This window comes from Schistocerca gregaria, chromosome 9 (assembly GCF_023897955.1).
Source record: "Schistocerca gregaria isolate iqSchGreg1 chromosome 9, iqSchGreg1.2, whole genome shotgun sequence".
Taxonomy (NCBI): Eukaryota; Metazoa; Arthropoda; class Insecta; order Orthoptera; family Acrididae; genus Schistocerca; species Schistocerca gregaria.
Genome location: NC_064928.1, coordinates 97,753,802 through 97,769,811, shown reverse-complemented (window position 1 = coordinate 97,769,811; position 16,010 = coordinate 97,753,802). Strand labels below are relative to the sequence as shown.

The 16,010-nt window shown below is 40.8% G+C and overlaps 1 protein-coding gene across 9 annotated transcripts in view; it reads left to right on the top strand.

The window, feature by feature from the left end:
• The window catches only part of LOC126292237 (uncharacterized), a 277,635-nt gene that overhangs the window by 245,486 nt on the left and 16,139 nt on the right, over nt 1-16,010 (top strand). For all 9 annotated transcript variants that reach the window (XM_049986122.1, XM_049986119.1, XM_049986115.1 and 6 more), the window contains one exon: nt 318-677. In XM_049986122.1, the coding sequence (XP_049842079.1) occupies nt 318-677 (360 nt within the window). The remainder of the gene's footprint in view (nt 1-317; nt 678-16,010) is intronic.

Sequence of the window (16,010 nt, the reverse complement as noted above, 5' to 3'; positions counted from 1 at the left end):
AAGAACTGGCTTTAAATGACGACAATAGGAATATACTAAATCTCAAGAATAGGTTAATTACAACGCACACAGAGGCATTTTAACAATCATTCTTCCCAGGCTCCTTACATGAATCAAATGGGAAGAAATGGTAATAACTGGTACAGTGGAATGTACTGTTGCCATGCACTTCACAGTGGTGGGCAGAGTTCAGATGTAGATGGTGGAAGTATGTACAGGTATTTTAGTAATAGATGTGAATGTTGGTTTACATTGTCTTCTGCTATAAATAATTATGAGTACTCTGCTTTCTGGCACATCAAACTTTCTTTCCACAGGCACGTTCCTCGTCTGGAATATTTAAACATAACGGACACAAAGCTCCGATCACTCCCGAGGGATCTCTTCCGTGACACCAGAGACTTGAAGCATCTGCTTGTTCAAAACAATCCTAACTTGAGATCTTTGGACAATGATGTCTTCAGAGATGCTAGCAAGCTTGAGGATGTAATTCTGGACCGGAATGACATCAGTTCACTGGACCGAGATGTGTTCACACACTTGACGAATGTCAAGAGGCTGAACCTTGCCTACAATAAAATCAGGAGTCTGCCTGAGGGGATCTTCAGAGATAACCGTGAACTACAGGAGCTAGGGCTGTCAGGAAACCCATTGCGCATTACGGCAGATACAGCAAGGTAAGTTTCTGTGTTGTTTTCTCAAAGTTTTTGACTTAATTAATATTGTGGAGGAGGATTCCTAAAAGAACAACTTTTTTGAGAATTGGGTCTTAATAGTACAGGATATTGAAAAGTAACCCCCCCCCCCCCCCCCCAAGTTCCTTAAATAATTCATCTCCCATGTATAAAACAGACTGAAACGTCTGATTGGTTTATAAATGGGACAATGTGTTAAATGTTTCGTGATAAGCCCGTAAAACATTTACAGTGAAGACGCAAAAATCAAATTATGTTTATTTTATTTGTTTTGGATTATTCACCCACAGCCTAATGAAAAAGTCAAAACCAAAACTGGTAAACCTCTTAATATGTTCATTTAAGACTTTTTTGGCAAATAGTCTATAGTGTCAAACTGTTTTGTTAAGGATTGATTATAGCAAAAGTAAGGTATAAAAATAAAGTCATAACATATAATTTCATGCAATATTACAATGTTAATTTTATAATTTACATTATGGGTATTTTACAAAAGATTAAGGCATTTTATTATGCATTTAATCTAAGTAAGTGAACAAACAAAGACTAAAAAAGAACAGTGTGTGTATTTGAAAACTAAAAGTATCCTTAAAATATTTCACATTAAGATTCTGGTAGATGTAGTAAAACAAAAAAAAGAGGTACTTAAAGAATGATTCTTATATTTAAAAAATGTTCAACCTTAAGCTGTTTTTGATTTGTGTGAATCAGCTTTCCACGATGATGAGTAGGTAAAACCTTTGTTTTTATGTCACTTGAACGTCAAACCTTTGAGAATATATTAAAAATAAAGATTCCAAGACTTACCAAGCGGGAAAGCGCCGGCAGACAGGCACATGAACAAAACACACACACACACACACACAGAATTACAAGCTTTCGCAACTGGCAGTTGCTTCGTCAGGAAGGAAGGAAGGAGAGGGAAAAATGAAAGGGTGTGGGTTTTAAGGGAGAGGGTAAGGAGTCATTCCAATCCCGGGAGCGGAAAGACTTCCCTTAGGGGAAAAAAAAAGGACAGGTATACACTCGCACACACACACACACACACACATATATCCATCCGCACATACACAGACACAAGCAGACATATTTAAAGGCAAAGAGTTAAGGGCAGAGATGTCAGTCGAGGCGGAAGTACAGAGGCAAAGAAGTTGTTGAAAGACAGGTGAGGTATGAGCGGCGGCAACTTGAAATTAGCGGAGGTTGAGGCCTGGCGGATATCGAGAAGAGAGGATATACTGAAGGGCGAGTTCCCATCTCCGGAGTTCGGATAGGTTGGTGTTGGTGGGAAGTATCCAGATAACTCGGACGGTGTAACACTGTGCCAAGATGTGCTGGCCGTGCATCAAGGCATGTTTAGCCACAGGGTGATCCTCATTACCAACAAACACTGTCTGCCTGTGTCCATTCATGCGAATGGACAGTTTGTTGCTGGTCATTCCCACATAGAAAGCATCACAGTGCAGGCAGGTCAGTTGGTAAATCACGTGGGTGCTTTCACATGTGGCTCTCCCTTTGATTGTGTACACCTTCCGGGTTACAGGACTGGAGTAGGTGGTGGTGGGAGGGTGCATAGGACAGGTTTTACACCGGGGGCGGTTGCAAGGGTAGGAGCCAGAGGGTAGGGGAGGTGGTTTGGGGATTTCATAGGGATGAACCAAGAGGTTACGAAGGTTAGGTGGACGGCGGAAAGACACTCTTGGTGGAGTGGGGAGGATTTCATGAAGGATGGATTTCATTTCGGGGCAGGATTTTAGGAAGTCGTATCCCTGCTGGAGAGCCACATTCAAGGTCTGATCCAGTCCTGGGAAGTATTCTGTTACAAGTGGGGCACTTTTGGGGTTCTTCTGTGAGAGGTTCTGGGTTTGAGGGGATGAGGAAGTGGCTCTGGTTATCTGCTTCTGTACCAGGTTGGGAGGGTAGTTGCGGGATGCGAAAGCTGTTTTCAGGTTGTTGGTGTAATGGTCGAGGGATTCAGGACTGGAGCAGATTCGTTTGCCACGAAGGCCTAGGCTGTAGGGAAGGGACCGTTTGATATGGAATGGGTGGCAGCTGTCATAATGGAGGTACTGTTGCTTGTTGGTGGGTTTGATGTGGACGGATGTGTGCAGCTGGCCATTGGACAGATGGAGGTCAACATCTAGGAAAGTGGCATGGGATTTGGAGTAGGACCAGGTGAATCTGATGGAACCAAAGGAGTTGAGGTTGGAGAGGAAATTCTGGAGTTGTTCTTCACTGTGAGTCCAGATCATGAAGATGTCGTCAATAAATCTGTACCAAACTTTGGGTTGGCAGGCTTGGGTAACCAAGAAGGCTTCCTCTAAGCGACCCATAAATAGGTTGGCATACGAGGGGGCCATCCTGGTACCCATGGCTGTTCCCTTTGATTGTTGGTATGTCTGGCCTTCAAAAGTGAAGAAGTTGTGGGTCAGGATGAAGCTGGCTAAGGTGACGAGGAAAGAGGTTTTAGGTAGGGTGGCAGGTGATCGGCGTGAAAGGAAGTGCTCCATTGCAGCGAGGCCCTGGACGTGCGGGATATTTGTGTATAGGGAAGTGGCATCAATGGTTACCAGGATGGTTTCTGGGGGTAACAGACTGGGTACGGATTCCAGCCGTTCGAGAAAGTGGTTGGTGTCTTTGATGAAGGATGGGAGACTGCATGTAGGTCAAGGCAGCACCGGACGCCGTCGCGCACGCATATCCTCCACGCCGCATCCGCAGTAGCCATGGCCCGGACAAAGCAAACGGCCCGCAAGTCCACCGGCGGAAAGGCGCCGCGCAAACAGCTCGCCACCAAGGCGGCGAGGAAGAGCGCGCCCGCCACCGGCGGCGTCAAGAAGCCCCACCGCTACAGGCCGGGCACCGTCGCCCTGCGAAATCAGGCGCTACCAGAAGAGCACAGAGCTGCTCATCCGCAAGCTGCCATTCCAGCGCCTAGTGCGCGAGATCGCCCAGGACTTCAAGACCGACCTGCGCTTCCAGAGCTCCGCAGTCATGGCCCTGCAGGAGGCCAGCGAGGCCTACCTCGTCGGCCTCTTCGAAGACACCAACCTGTGCGCAATCCACGCCAAGCGAGTCACCATCATGCCCAAGGACATCCAGCTCGCGCGCCGCATCCGCGGCGAGCGCGCCTAAACCCGCACACCGCCAAACAAACACCTGGTCCTACTCCAAATCCCATGCCACTTTCCTAGATGTTGACCTCCATCTGTCCAATGGCCAGCTGCACACATCCGTCCACATCAAACCCACCAACAAGCAACAGTACCTCCATTATGACAGCTGCCACCCATTCCATATCAAACGGTCCCTTCCCTACAGCCTAGGCCTTCGTGGCAAACGAATCTGCTCCAGTCCTGAATCCCTCGACCATTACACCAACAACCTGAAAACAGCTTTCGCATCCCGCAACTACCCTCCCAACCTGGTACAGAAGCAGATAACCAGAGCCACTTCCTCATCCCCTCAAACCCAGAACCTCTCACAGAAGAACCCCAAAAGTGCCCCACTTGTAACAGAATACTTCCCAGGACTGGATCAGACCTTGAATGTGGCTCTCCAGCAGGGATACGACTTCCTAAAATCCTGCCCCGAAATGAAATCCATCCTTCATGAAATCCTCCCCACTCCACCAAGAGTGTCTTTCCGCCGTCCACCTAACCTTCGTAACCTCTTGGTTCATCCCTATGAAATCCCCAAACCACCTCCCCTACCCTCTGGCTCCTACCCTTGCAACCGCCCCCGGTGTAAAACCTGTCCTATGCACCCTCCCACCACCACCTACTCCAGTCCTGTAACCCGGAAGGTGTACACAATCAAAGGGAGAGCCACATGTGAAAGCACCCACGTGATTTACCAACTGACCTGCCTGCACTGTGATGCTTTCTATGTGGGAATGACCAGCAACAAACTGTCCATTCGCATGAATGGACACAGGCAGACAGTGTTTGTTGGTAATGAGGATCACCCTGTGGCTAAACATGCCTTGATGCACGGCCAGCACATCTTGGCACAGTGTTACACCGTCCGAGTTATCTGGATACTTCCCACCAACACCAACCTATCCGAACTCCGGAGATGGGAACTCGCCCTTCAGTATATCCTCTCTTCTCGATATCCGCCAGGCCTCAACCTCCGCTAATTTCAAGTTGCCGCCGCTCATACCTCACCTGTCTTTCAACAACTTCTTTGCCTCTGTACTTCCGCCTCGACTGACATCTCTGCCCTTAACTCTTTGCCTTTAAATATGTCTGCTTGTGTCTGTGTATGTGCGGATGGATATATGTGTGTGTGTGTGTGTGCGAGTGTATACCTGTCCTTTTTTTTTTTCCCCTAAGGGAAGTCTTTCCGCTCCCGGGATTGGAATGACTCCTTACCCTCTCCCTTAAAACCCACACCCTTTCATTTTTCCCTCTCCTTCCTTCCTTCCTGACGAAGCAACTGCCAGTTGCGAAAGCTTGTAATTCTGTGTGTGTGTGTGTGTGTTTTGTTCATGTGCCTGTCTGCCGGCGCTTTCCCGCTTGGTAAGTCTTGGAATCTTTATTTTTAATATATTTTTCCCATGTGGAAGTTTCTTTCTGTTTTATTTACATCGTCATTAATTTAAACCTTTGAGAATGTAACATAAAGCTCCCCATGCCTGAAAACTGGTTTCTAACAGAAATATTCCTACTGTGCTCACTGTTTGACCTTCGGAATTGTTGGTCGTCATGGCAAAAGAATCCTTAATGGGAAACTGTTGTTGCTTAAATGTGAAGGATAATTCAGCATTGGAACCTGCCTTTTCTCAGATTTAAAACTATTTCTCCTGTATGAAAATCAGTAAGAATATCTGCATAAATCACATTGTCTTTTATACTTTCGACAACCAATCATATACTGTTCCATTATCCCACATTTCTGTTAAAATTTAATTGTATCATAACTGAGTTCAAACTTTAAGATGTAGTTAACATTGCTTTAAGCCTGCAGGATTGTTGGTATTTAAAAATTCCAAGGGGAAGTTAATACACTCATTCATGTCTTCCACTTCAATTTCATCAGTATTTAAGATAGTTACAATTTTTCCCTGGAAGTACAGAGAAGTTTAGGTTGTTAGGTTGTATTATATGACTATCTGCTGCAACTTGTAGATTCGCGTCTGAAGGTAACCTCCATACTCTGGAATCATTGCTAGGTCAGCCGCATGTACACTGAAGCACAAAAGAAACTCTTATGTAAACAGGCAGAATACGGCAATACAGTCCGCAGTGCAATCCCACAACTGTCTGCCACAACTGTCAGATCAGTTACCACTGCTACAATAGAAGGTTATCAAGATTTAAGTGAGTTTGAATGTGGTGTTATAGTCAGCGCTTGAGCAATGGGACACATCATCTCTGAGGTAGCAATGAAGCAGGGGTATTCCTGTACGACCATTTCATTAGTGTACTGTGAATATCAGGAATCTGGTAAACATCAAATCTTCGACATTGCTGTGGCCAGAAAAGGATTCTGCAAGAACAGGACGAATGACAACTGAAGGAAATTGTTCAGTGTGACAGAAGTGCAACCTTTCCACAGTTGCTGCAGATTTCAGTGCTGGGCCATCAACAAGTGCCTATGTGCAAATCATTCAACGAGACATCATTGATATGGGTTTTTGGAGCCGAAGGCTCACTAGTATATCCCTGATGGCTGCACGACACAAAGCTTTACAGCTCACCTGGACCCCCTCAACACCGATACTGGACTGTGGATAGACGGAAACAAGTTGTCTGGTCGGGCAAGATTGAAAGGACGTGAACGTGTAAGAGTATGGAGACAATCTCATGAATCCATGGATGCTGCATGTCAGCAGCAGACTGTTCAAGCTCATGGAGGCTCTGTAATGGTGTAGGGTGCGTGCAGTTGGAGTGATAAGCGACCCCTGATACATCTAGATATGACTCTGACAGGTGACATGTATGTAAGCATCCTACCTGTCTCCTGCATCCATTTATGTCCATCATGCATTCTGACGACTTGGGTAATTCCAACAGGACAATGCGACACCCCACGGGTCCAGAATTGCTATAGAGTGGTTCCAGAAACACTCTTATGAGTTTCAACACTTCTGCTGGCCACCAAACTCCCCAGACATGAACATTATTGAGCATAACTGGGAAGCCTTGCAACATGCTTTTCAGAAGACATCTCAACACCCTTGTAATATTACGTATTGATGGAGAGCCCTGCAGGATTCGTGGCATCAGTTTCGTCCTGCACTACTTCAGACATTAGTGGAGTCCATGTCATGTTGTGTTGCAGCACTTCGGCATGCTCATGGGGGCCCTACACAATATTACGCAGATGCACCAGTTTATTTGGTTCTTCAGTGTAGTATCATGATTAGTCTAGTGACATGATCTAAAAATATTCCTTTTTTTTTTAACTTGTTGTAGGAAAGTTCTGGTAGAATGTAAATACTCCAGTATTAAAGAACACCACTCACTGAAAATCAAAAACACTGGGTCATCGATAGGCAGGCACAAAATGGAAGAAAACTTGGTCAGTCTCACACACACACACACACACACACATATTCTCTCTCTCTCTCTCTCTCTCTCTCTCTCTCTCTCTCTCTCTCTCTCTCTCTCTCTCTTTCTCATTTTGTAGATATTTAGGTGGATTCTTCTAAATGAGAAAAGTAAAATATCTAGAATGTGTAAAATCTGTTACTCAGAAAGTGGCCAAAAATATGCACAAGATTGCTCATGCTGGCCCTGCTGACTGTAAACGACTATTCCATGTGTTGCAGTCATACCACGAAGGTATTTTCAGTGCCATTGTGGGATCCATTGTCATTGTCTGGGCACATTGCCTTAGACTGGGCAGCTATGAAACAATACTTCGACGAATTCAGCAGAGCGTACTTCTGAGGCCCACCAGAGCCTTTTTCACTACAAACGTAGAAGATATACAGGTGATTTTGGGATGTCATGGTACCGCACAGGGCAGCATTGTATTCGTTGGAGCATGAGCAATATGATAGCATGTATGAGATCATAGGAACTCATATTAAGGGTAAGAGATCTAAGAGTTTGGAAGTTAGATGAATGGCAGTATGACTGAGATACTAGGAGAACTGCAAGGCGTGTCTCTCCATGTACTTAGGCATCAGGAACAGACTCAAACTGTGCAATATTGCCCCTACTTGAGGTATGGTGCACCTATTAACAGATCACAGTCAATATCCCACACATTTGCATCGGATGGGATGTAATAACACCCCATGTGCGAATGTCGAGAGGAAGGTTCCACTGATTATGTCATTCTCAGATGCCCCATTTCTCAGGTAGAGAGAGACTGAAGACAGTTAGACTGCAATCTGTGAATAGTTGTAAGTGACCAAAGCTTGTGAACTACAATCAGTACGATAGTACATCAAATATATAAAAGGCAACTGCTTATCTTTCAGTCTATTAGATGAAGTGGACATTCTGGATAAGAAAAAAAGAAACAGAAGAGAAAGAATGCTATAGTCACTCACAGGGCTATGCATAGACTTGAGGATTGGTAGGGTGTGCACATACCGGTGTAGATGATGTAGAATAGATAGCAACAATACGTGTAGAAGTAGTTATAGCTGTAGTTAATCGGCAGACTTCAAGCTATTGTGAGGCTGCCAGTATAAAATATCTAGTAATATAAGCTGGAATTTATTCATTGGAACCTGAGTTAATTTTTTTAAAATTGGTTCTTATTTTTCAAATCTTCTGTTTTATTTCTACAGTATTGTTACCTATGGTTGCTGAAAACATGATTTATTCCTACAGACAAAATATAAGACATAGTATGTCCCCATGATTACTGAATATGTTTAGAGTTTACAAGTAACAGTTCTAAAATTCATGGCAGTGAATAAAATTGAATCAAAGTGAATTGCTTTGAATTTTGTGTGTGTGATTTTTTGTTTGTTTGTTTTACTCTGTCTTGAAAAACGATCACTCCAAAAGCTAGAACGTCTTCTTTCTTTTAGTGTTGTGTTTATTGATGACTCAACACTTGTGCTTTTCAGTGAGTGGTCTCCTTAAATCCTTTTCTAACTTTAAATGCAAACAACTTACAATTTAGGTTATGCTTTACCGTAACTGTTATTAATATCGAAAGAAACAACTTGGTTTACTGTTACCAGTCACTATTTATTTTCACAACACATTTCAAAGGTTTAAACCCTCATCATCAGGGAGATATGTGTATGTGCTGTACTGTATCCTGTGGCATAGCATAATGGAGAAAAACAAAACACTATTTCAGAATGTGGCTTTGTAGCGGTCTTTGACTAAAGACTGAATGTAAATGTGAAAGTAAAGTAACTAAACTAGAATACCTCCAATAGTCACAGGCTCCTTTCTTGTCATAATACATAACATGTACATCGTCTTGCTTTGTGAACAAAAATGTCAAACTAATAAGACCAAAAATCATACAGCAACACAGAAACAGTATTTCAAAAGGCAATGTCACAGATTACCCAAAAGTCATAATAGAACACTTACCTGCCATATCAATGCACACAAACCCACCTGATTGTGGAGGTTCGAACCCTGGAATGTGCTGTGAAATAAAAATATTGCGACTGGTAAAAGTAAAATTCTTTTCATTTGACTCCCTTTTTATTTACCAGCAAAATACAGCGTTCTTGTCTTACCTTTTTGTTTGTGTTTATTGACTTCGTGATTATGATTCCCATATCGACAATTGTTTTGGTGTTTGTGTATGTACTCTTAAAGCCATATAGGAGATGAGCTGGACAGCCTCATTTCATCATTGAATTTCTATGTTCATGTTATTATCTAATGCCTTTTCAAAAACTCTAAAAGCAAGATGAGTTTCTCTATTGAGTTCTCACCTCTTTTTCTGTAACATGTTGTAGTGTAAAACATTGTTAGTAGTTGTTTGTCTGTTTTTAAAACCTAATTGTTCTTCAGATATTAGTTTTTCAATGACAGTTATTTAGTCTCGCACTTAGGTTTTTGGCATATAATTTGTGGCTGAATCCAGATGCTTATACTTCTATAGTTATTACATTTATTTTTATCACCCATTTTAAAATATTTAATACTCTTGCCTTTAGCATCCTTTGGTGATTTCGTGTTTCCTGCCAATATTTCCAAAGTTCCATATTGACAGCATTTAACCCATTGGATTTCCTATTTTTTGTAGCTTTTAGAGCAGTGTTTCCCAGTCTTTCCGAGGCCATTACCCCTGAGTGCAATAAGCCATTATCTAGTACCTCCCACCATTAATGTCATCAACATCAATGCCTAACCAAACTGTAGAATTCTATTTGAACACGTTTATTGTTAGAATGATGAAAGCTAGATTCTGTAGGTGTTTCATAATGTAATAAAATAATGGTTCTGCTTATTTCTAACAGGTCTTTTTTTTTAAAAAAAAGAATTATGAAGCACTTTTTAGTGCACTGCAAGTGTTACCTATAACACCTCTTCAGAAAAGGAAGATGACATTTGTTGCAACACTCATTCCCCTAGCAACTCTTGGTTCACCCACACTCTACACCCCTATTAGAAAGCAAGAGAATTAAATGCTTGCGCTATACTTACTGTTTGTAAATTACTTCATTGCTGGAAGCCTTCCTTCTGAACTGGTAGAAACTGGAAGACCAAAGCTTTATGTCTGACAACTACTAATAATAATAACACTGTGAAAGCCCTGCAGCAATTTAATAACCATTAAATAGTTGCTGTTGTTTTGTGTCATCAATTAGATGGATTATCTGTTGCAAAATGGATAATGAAACAGTTTGTGGTGCATTGTGGGAACTACCTACAACGTAGACAGTATTTTTATGAGATATGTGGTGTGTATGTCTCAATTTTCCTGTCATAGATGCATGGCACAAAGTAAAAAGTTTCTGTGTAAAAAGAGGACAATGTGAGTAGAACATGTTCATACATTTATTTCATAAGCTTTAACCTCAACCAAATTGTGTCATGGGTTAATGCTTGTATTTGAAGAAAAAAGATAAGGACTGGGAACCTAGTAATCAGTATTACAGTCTTAAAAAATAATGAAATAAAAATGATCTTTAAAAAATAATTTAATTACAAAGGCATAACACAATCAAATTCTTTTGTTTTTAACCCTTAGAAAATTTATTTCACCGCTCGGAGGATAATTATCCCCAGGTTGGGAACCACTGTCGTATAGTTTCCATAATTTTGTCATATCAGTATCATCCAGCCCTCTTGTATGATTTAGCGTGACTTACACTATCTATACCATATATTTTAAATGATCTAGTCATTCCTTCAGACCTATACTATCAACACATATATAGTGCTTTCTTATCTACTGAGTATTTTCAACACTTTATAAGCTATAATTTGTTTGTCATAATCTAAATTGCTAATAAAGCATTCCCATGGTTCTGCATGTGCTTTCCAAGTTTGCTCCTTTTCTCTTGTTATTCATTACTGTTTTCATTTGTGGGTTATTAGTATTATTAATATTATTATTAGTATCTTTATTAGTATTATTTCATATTTTTGCCTCCAGGACAGTGATTAACTTGAAAGTTACATGATTATTCAATTTTTCTTGTTTCACTCCTCTTTTTCTCTTCCCAAAACCTCTTCATTCTGTGATTGTGTTCCTGCTTCCTTTGCTCTGTCAATTTTTTGCTTGCTTTCCTTCTTTTCTTTTCTATCAAATTTGATGTTCATAATAACGTGTTTTAGATATTTTTCTTATTCTTGAAACCAACTGGTTTTTTTGATTGATTTGTTTACTACACCAAAATCCTCTTTGTGAGTCTGTTGTTATTGATTCTATGTATGTCTCCATAGAATGTTAGTCAATGTTTTTTTGATCGTGTCTGGGACCTTGTCTGTGTGTTCATAAAATTCTTTGGTTGGTCTCTTCATCCATATACCATCTCTGTGTACTGCTCCGAATATTTTTCTGATGATTTTATGTCTATTTTTTCTGTCTCTGTGATGACTGATGCTCCATTTGGGGTTGTTTCTGATGTGTAGAATGCTTCTGGTAGTATAACTGTACTGTTGTGCCCAAGTTTAGCCTATCTTGAAATATTTCTCTTTTTGTAATGTGTCCGTGTCAATTGTCTGTTGTCTGAAGCTTTCCTGTTCTTTGTATGTTGGATGCCTCCTATTCATATATATTTCCCAAAATATTTGAATTTTTCCATGCTGTTAACCTTTCCATATTTTGTGTGCATGGCTTGGATGTTATTCCTTCTTTCCATGTATTGTATCCTCTCATATCATATCTGTAGACCTGTTTTTGAAGGGGCCTCTTGTAAGTATTCTAGTGCTTCTTGTCTATTGTTGCTGAGTATTACCAAGTTATCTATAAATGCCAGGCATTTTATAATAGTCTTTTTTGCATATGTTCTTCTTAATTGAATTCCTTTTACTTTTTCTTGCCATTGTTTTATAATTTTGTCTAAGACAATGCAAAATCCAGGATGGAATGTAACAATATTATGAAAAGGTTAATTGCTACTCACCATACAGCAAAGATGCTGTGTCGCAAATAGGTGCAACAAAAAGACTGTCATAAAATAAGCTTTCAGCCAACAAGGCCTTCGTAAAACACACACACACACACACACACACACACACACACACACACACACGACTGCATGCAGTGTCTTTTAGCTGAAGTCACACCCAAATGCATTGCATTCTGAATTGTCTTCGCGAGATCTGTTCAATTTTCTGTTGAACTTAGATTAATTTCTTCAGTAATTTTGTCTTTGTTAGTCTTCAAGTATTCTGGATCTGATCTTACAATTTTTTTGTGTTGTCTTTCCATTTCTTGGGATTGGTCTAATTTTTAATTGTTGCAAGTGATGGTCAGACTGAAAGAATCTGTTATGTGTCCTCACATTCAGAATTTTGCTTTTATTTTTACTTGTGATGGTTACCTGATTGATTTTGAAATTCTCCTCATATGTTTTTGGGCTTTTCCATGTTGTGATTTTTTGTTTTGGCTTTTGAAATTGCATTGATATAATTTTTAAGCTAAAATTTGGATAGTAAGGTATGAGATGTTCCCCATTCTTGTTGGTGCATTTGTGCGCTGTAAGTAATCCTGCGATTTGCTTATACTTCTTCTCCTTGCCTAGTTGTGTATTGAAGTTTCCTACTAAAATTTTAACATGTATTTCTGGTATTTTATTTGTTATTTCTTCCACGTCTTCCCAAAAGTATTCTACTTCCTTCTGTTGTGATCATTTGTCAGTGCATGTGCATTGATGATTGTGTATCTTTAGTTTCCTGATTTGAAGGGTATTGTGGAGATACTTTCTGATGCTGAACTGAAATATAGGATGTTGTCTGTAAACTGCAAATCCTGTGCCAAATATTGTAAGTGCTCCTCTTCTGACTGTAGACTTTCCTTTGTATATCCTGTAGTATTCTGTGTTGAAGTGGTTTCTGTCAATGAAATGTGTCTCTTGTATTATGAGGATATAGATATGAAATTTTCCATAATATCTGTAAACTCTTTGTCTTTGCCTGTCTTGACCAGCATATTTGTGTTGAGCATGCCAATATAGTATTTGCAAAGAGGTTTTGAGCAGCTCTGATTCTTGTCCATTTCTTGCTGCTCTTGGTCCCTCAGAATCTGATGACCAGGGAAGTCCAGTGTATTTACTGGTGCCTGGGCAGTGGATATTTTTCCTATTGTACCATCATGATAATTTCAAGTTAGTGGTTGTAGTTATGTGTTTTGGAGACCATATATGTTAAAGACTTGAATGTTGAGATCAAGAAAATTTGTAACAGCTGTCCCAACTTGGTGAACAGATGCTGACCACTAGCCACTGGAGGCCAGAACAGACACTAATGAGCTTAGGGCTAAGTTAGTATTTGGCCCACCCTGGGTATAGGTAGAAAAACCACATAGCATTTTGCTGCTTGCGTTGTGTAGCAGTTCTCCAAATGTGTCTGCTGTTTTTCGAAGTGGTATATTTCCAGTTCTAGAATTGAGATCTCCCATGAGTAAAATCTGATTTTTCTTGTATCAATTTAATATCATTTGCTATTGTTTGTAAGAGGCCTTGAACTCATCAGTTTTTCCTTTTTCTGGGACATAACTTGTTGTATTATTCTTAGGATTCCTGTTGGAACTAAAATTCCTACTAGCACAATGTTTTCATTTACAGTTCAGTATTTTATCTCTACATTCTTTATAAACACAGATGACAGTACTTTTACTTGCTCATTGTTCCTGTTCATGGTGTGGGTTCGTGTAGTCATGTCCTAGTTCATGAACCACAGGCAACGTATGAGTGGCCAAGTAAGTGGTCCCGACAATCGGGATACCAGTTACTTTGGAATAAGGAAGGGCATCTCAGACATATGCTGAGTCGTGGTCACCTCTGTGCTCACATGGCAAAGACTACCAAACCCACCAGTTAGTCCCTCGACCGTTAGGGTTAATACCCAGTGGGACTCGGGGCAAGTAAGGCTAGCAACCTGCTTCCCTGGTACTTTAAATATGATGCTGGCAACAATCAGAGCAAAATGCCTCGGACCTTCGGAGGTGATGGAGTCCCACCTCTAACTGACAAACCAGGGACTCCTAAGATACGACTTGGCAAACAAATGGTAATGAGATGGGGTGCTATTAATATCAATGGGAGAAGGTAGAGCTGGCAGAGGCTGCAAGTAAGATGGGGCTGGACGCTTAAATGGCTACACAGGATAATTGAAATGGCCTGGAAATCGGGACAGGTTCCATCAGACTGGACAAAAGCAGTAATCACACCAATCTTTAAACATGGAAACAGAAATGATTGTAACAACTACAGAGGTATCTCTTTAATCAGTGTTGTGGGTAAAATCTTCTCAGGCATTGTTGAAGGAAAGTACGAGTATTAGTTGAAGACCTATTGGATGACAATCAGTGTGCGTTTAGGCCTCCTACAGGTTGTCAGGACCAGATCTTTAGTTTACGGCAAATAATGGAGAAGTGTTATTAGTGGAACAGGGAATTGAATCTATGCTTTATAGATCTAGAAAGAGCATATGAACGGGTTCCTAGGAGGAAGTTATTGTCTGTTCTAAGCGATTATGGAATAGGAGGCAAACTTTTGCAAGCAATTAAAGGTCTTTACATGGATAGTAGGTAAAAAGACGAGGGCTAATAGAAATCCTTGGGTAACAGAAGAAATATTGAATTTAATTGATGAAAGGAGAAAATATAAAAATGCAGTAAATGAAGCAGGCAAAAAGGAATACAAACGACACAAAAATGAGATCGATAGGAAGTGCAAAATGGCTAAACAGGGATGGCTAGAGGACAAATGTAAGGATGTAGAGGCTTATCTCACTAGCGGTAAGATAGATACTGCCTACAGGAAAATTAAAGAGACCTTTGGAGAAAAGAGAACCACTTGTATGAATATCAAGAGCTCAGATGGAAACCCAGTTCTAAGCAAAGAAGGGAAAGCAAAAGGTGGAAGGAGTATATAGAAGGTCTATACAAGGGCGATGTACTTGAGGACAATATTATGGAAATGGAAGAGGATGTAGATGAAGATGAAATGGGAGATACGATACTGCGTGAAGAGTTTGACATAACACTGAAAGACCTGAGTAGAAACAAGGCCCCCGGAGTAGACAACATTCCATTGGAACTACTGACAGCCTTGGGAGAGCCAGTCCTGACAAAACTCTACCATCTAGTGAGCAAGATGTATGAGACAGGCGAAATACCGTCAGACTTCAAGAAGAATATAATAATTCCAATCCCAAAGAAAGCATGTGTTGCCAGATGTGAAAATTACCGAACTATCAGTTTAATAAGTCACAGCTGCAAAATACTAACGCGAATTCTTTACAGACGAATGGAAAAACTAGTAGAAGCCGACCTTGGGGAAGATCAATTTGGATTCCGTAAAAATGTTGGAACATGTGAGGCAATACTGACCCTACGACTTATCTTAGAAGCTAGATTAAGGAAGGGCAAACCTACGTTTCTAGCATTTGTAGACTTAGAGAAAGCTTTTGCAAATGTTGACTGGAAATCTCTCTTTCAAATTCTGAAGGTGGCAGGAGTAAAATACAGGGAGCGAAAAGCTATTTACAATTTGTACAGAAACCAGATGGCACTTATAAGAGTCGAGGGACATGAAAGGGAAGCAGTGGTTGGGAAGAGAGTAAGACAGGGTTGAAGCCTCTCCCCGATGTTATTCAATCTGTATATTGAGCAAGCAGTGAAGGAAACAAAAGAAAAATTCGGAGTAGGTATTAGAGTCCATGGAAAAGAAATAAAAACTTTGAGGTTCGCCGATGACAT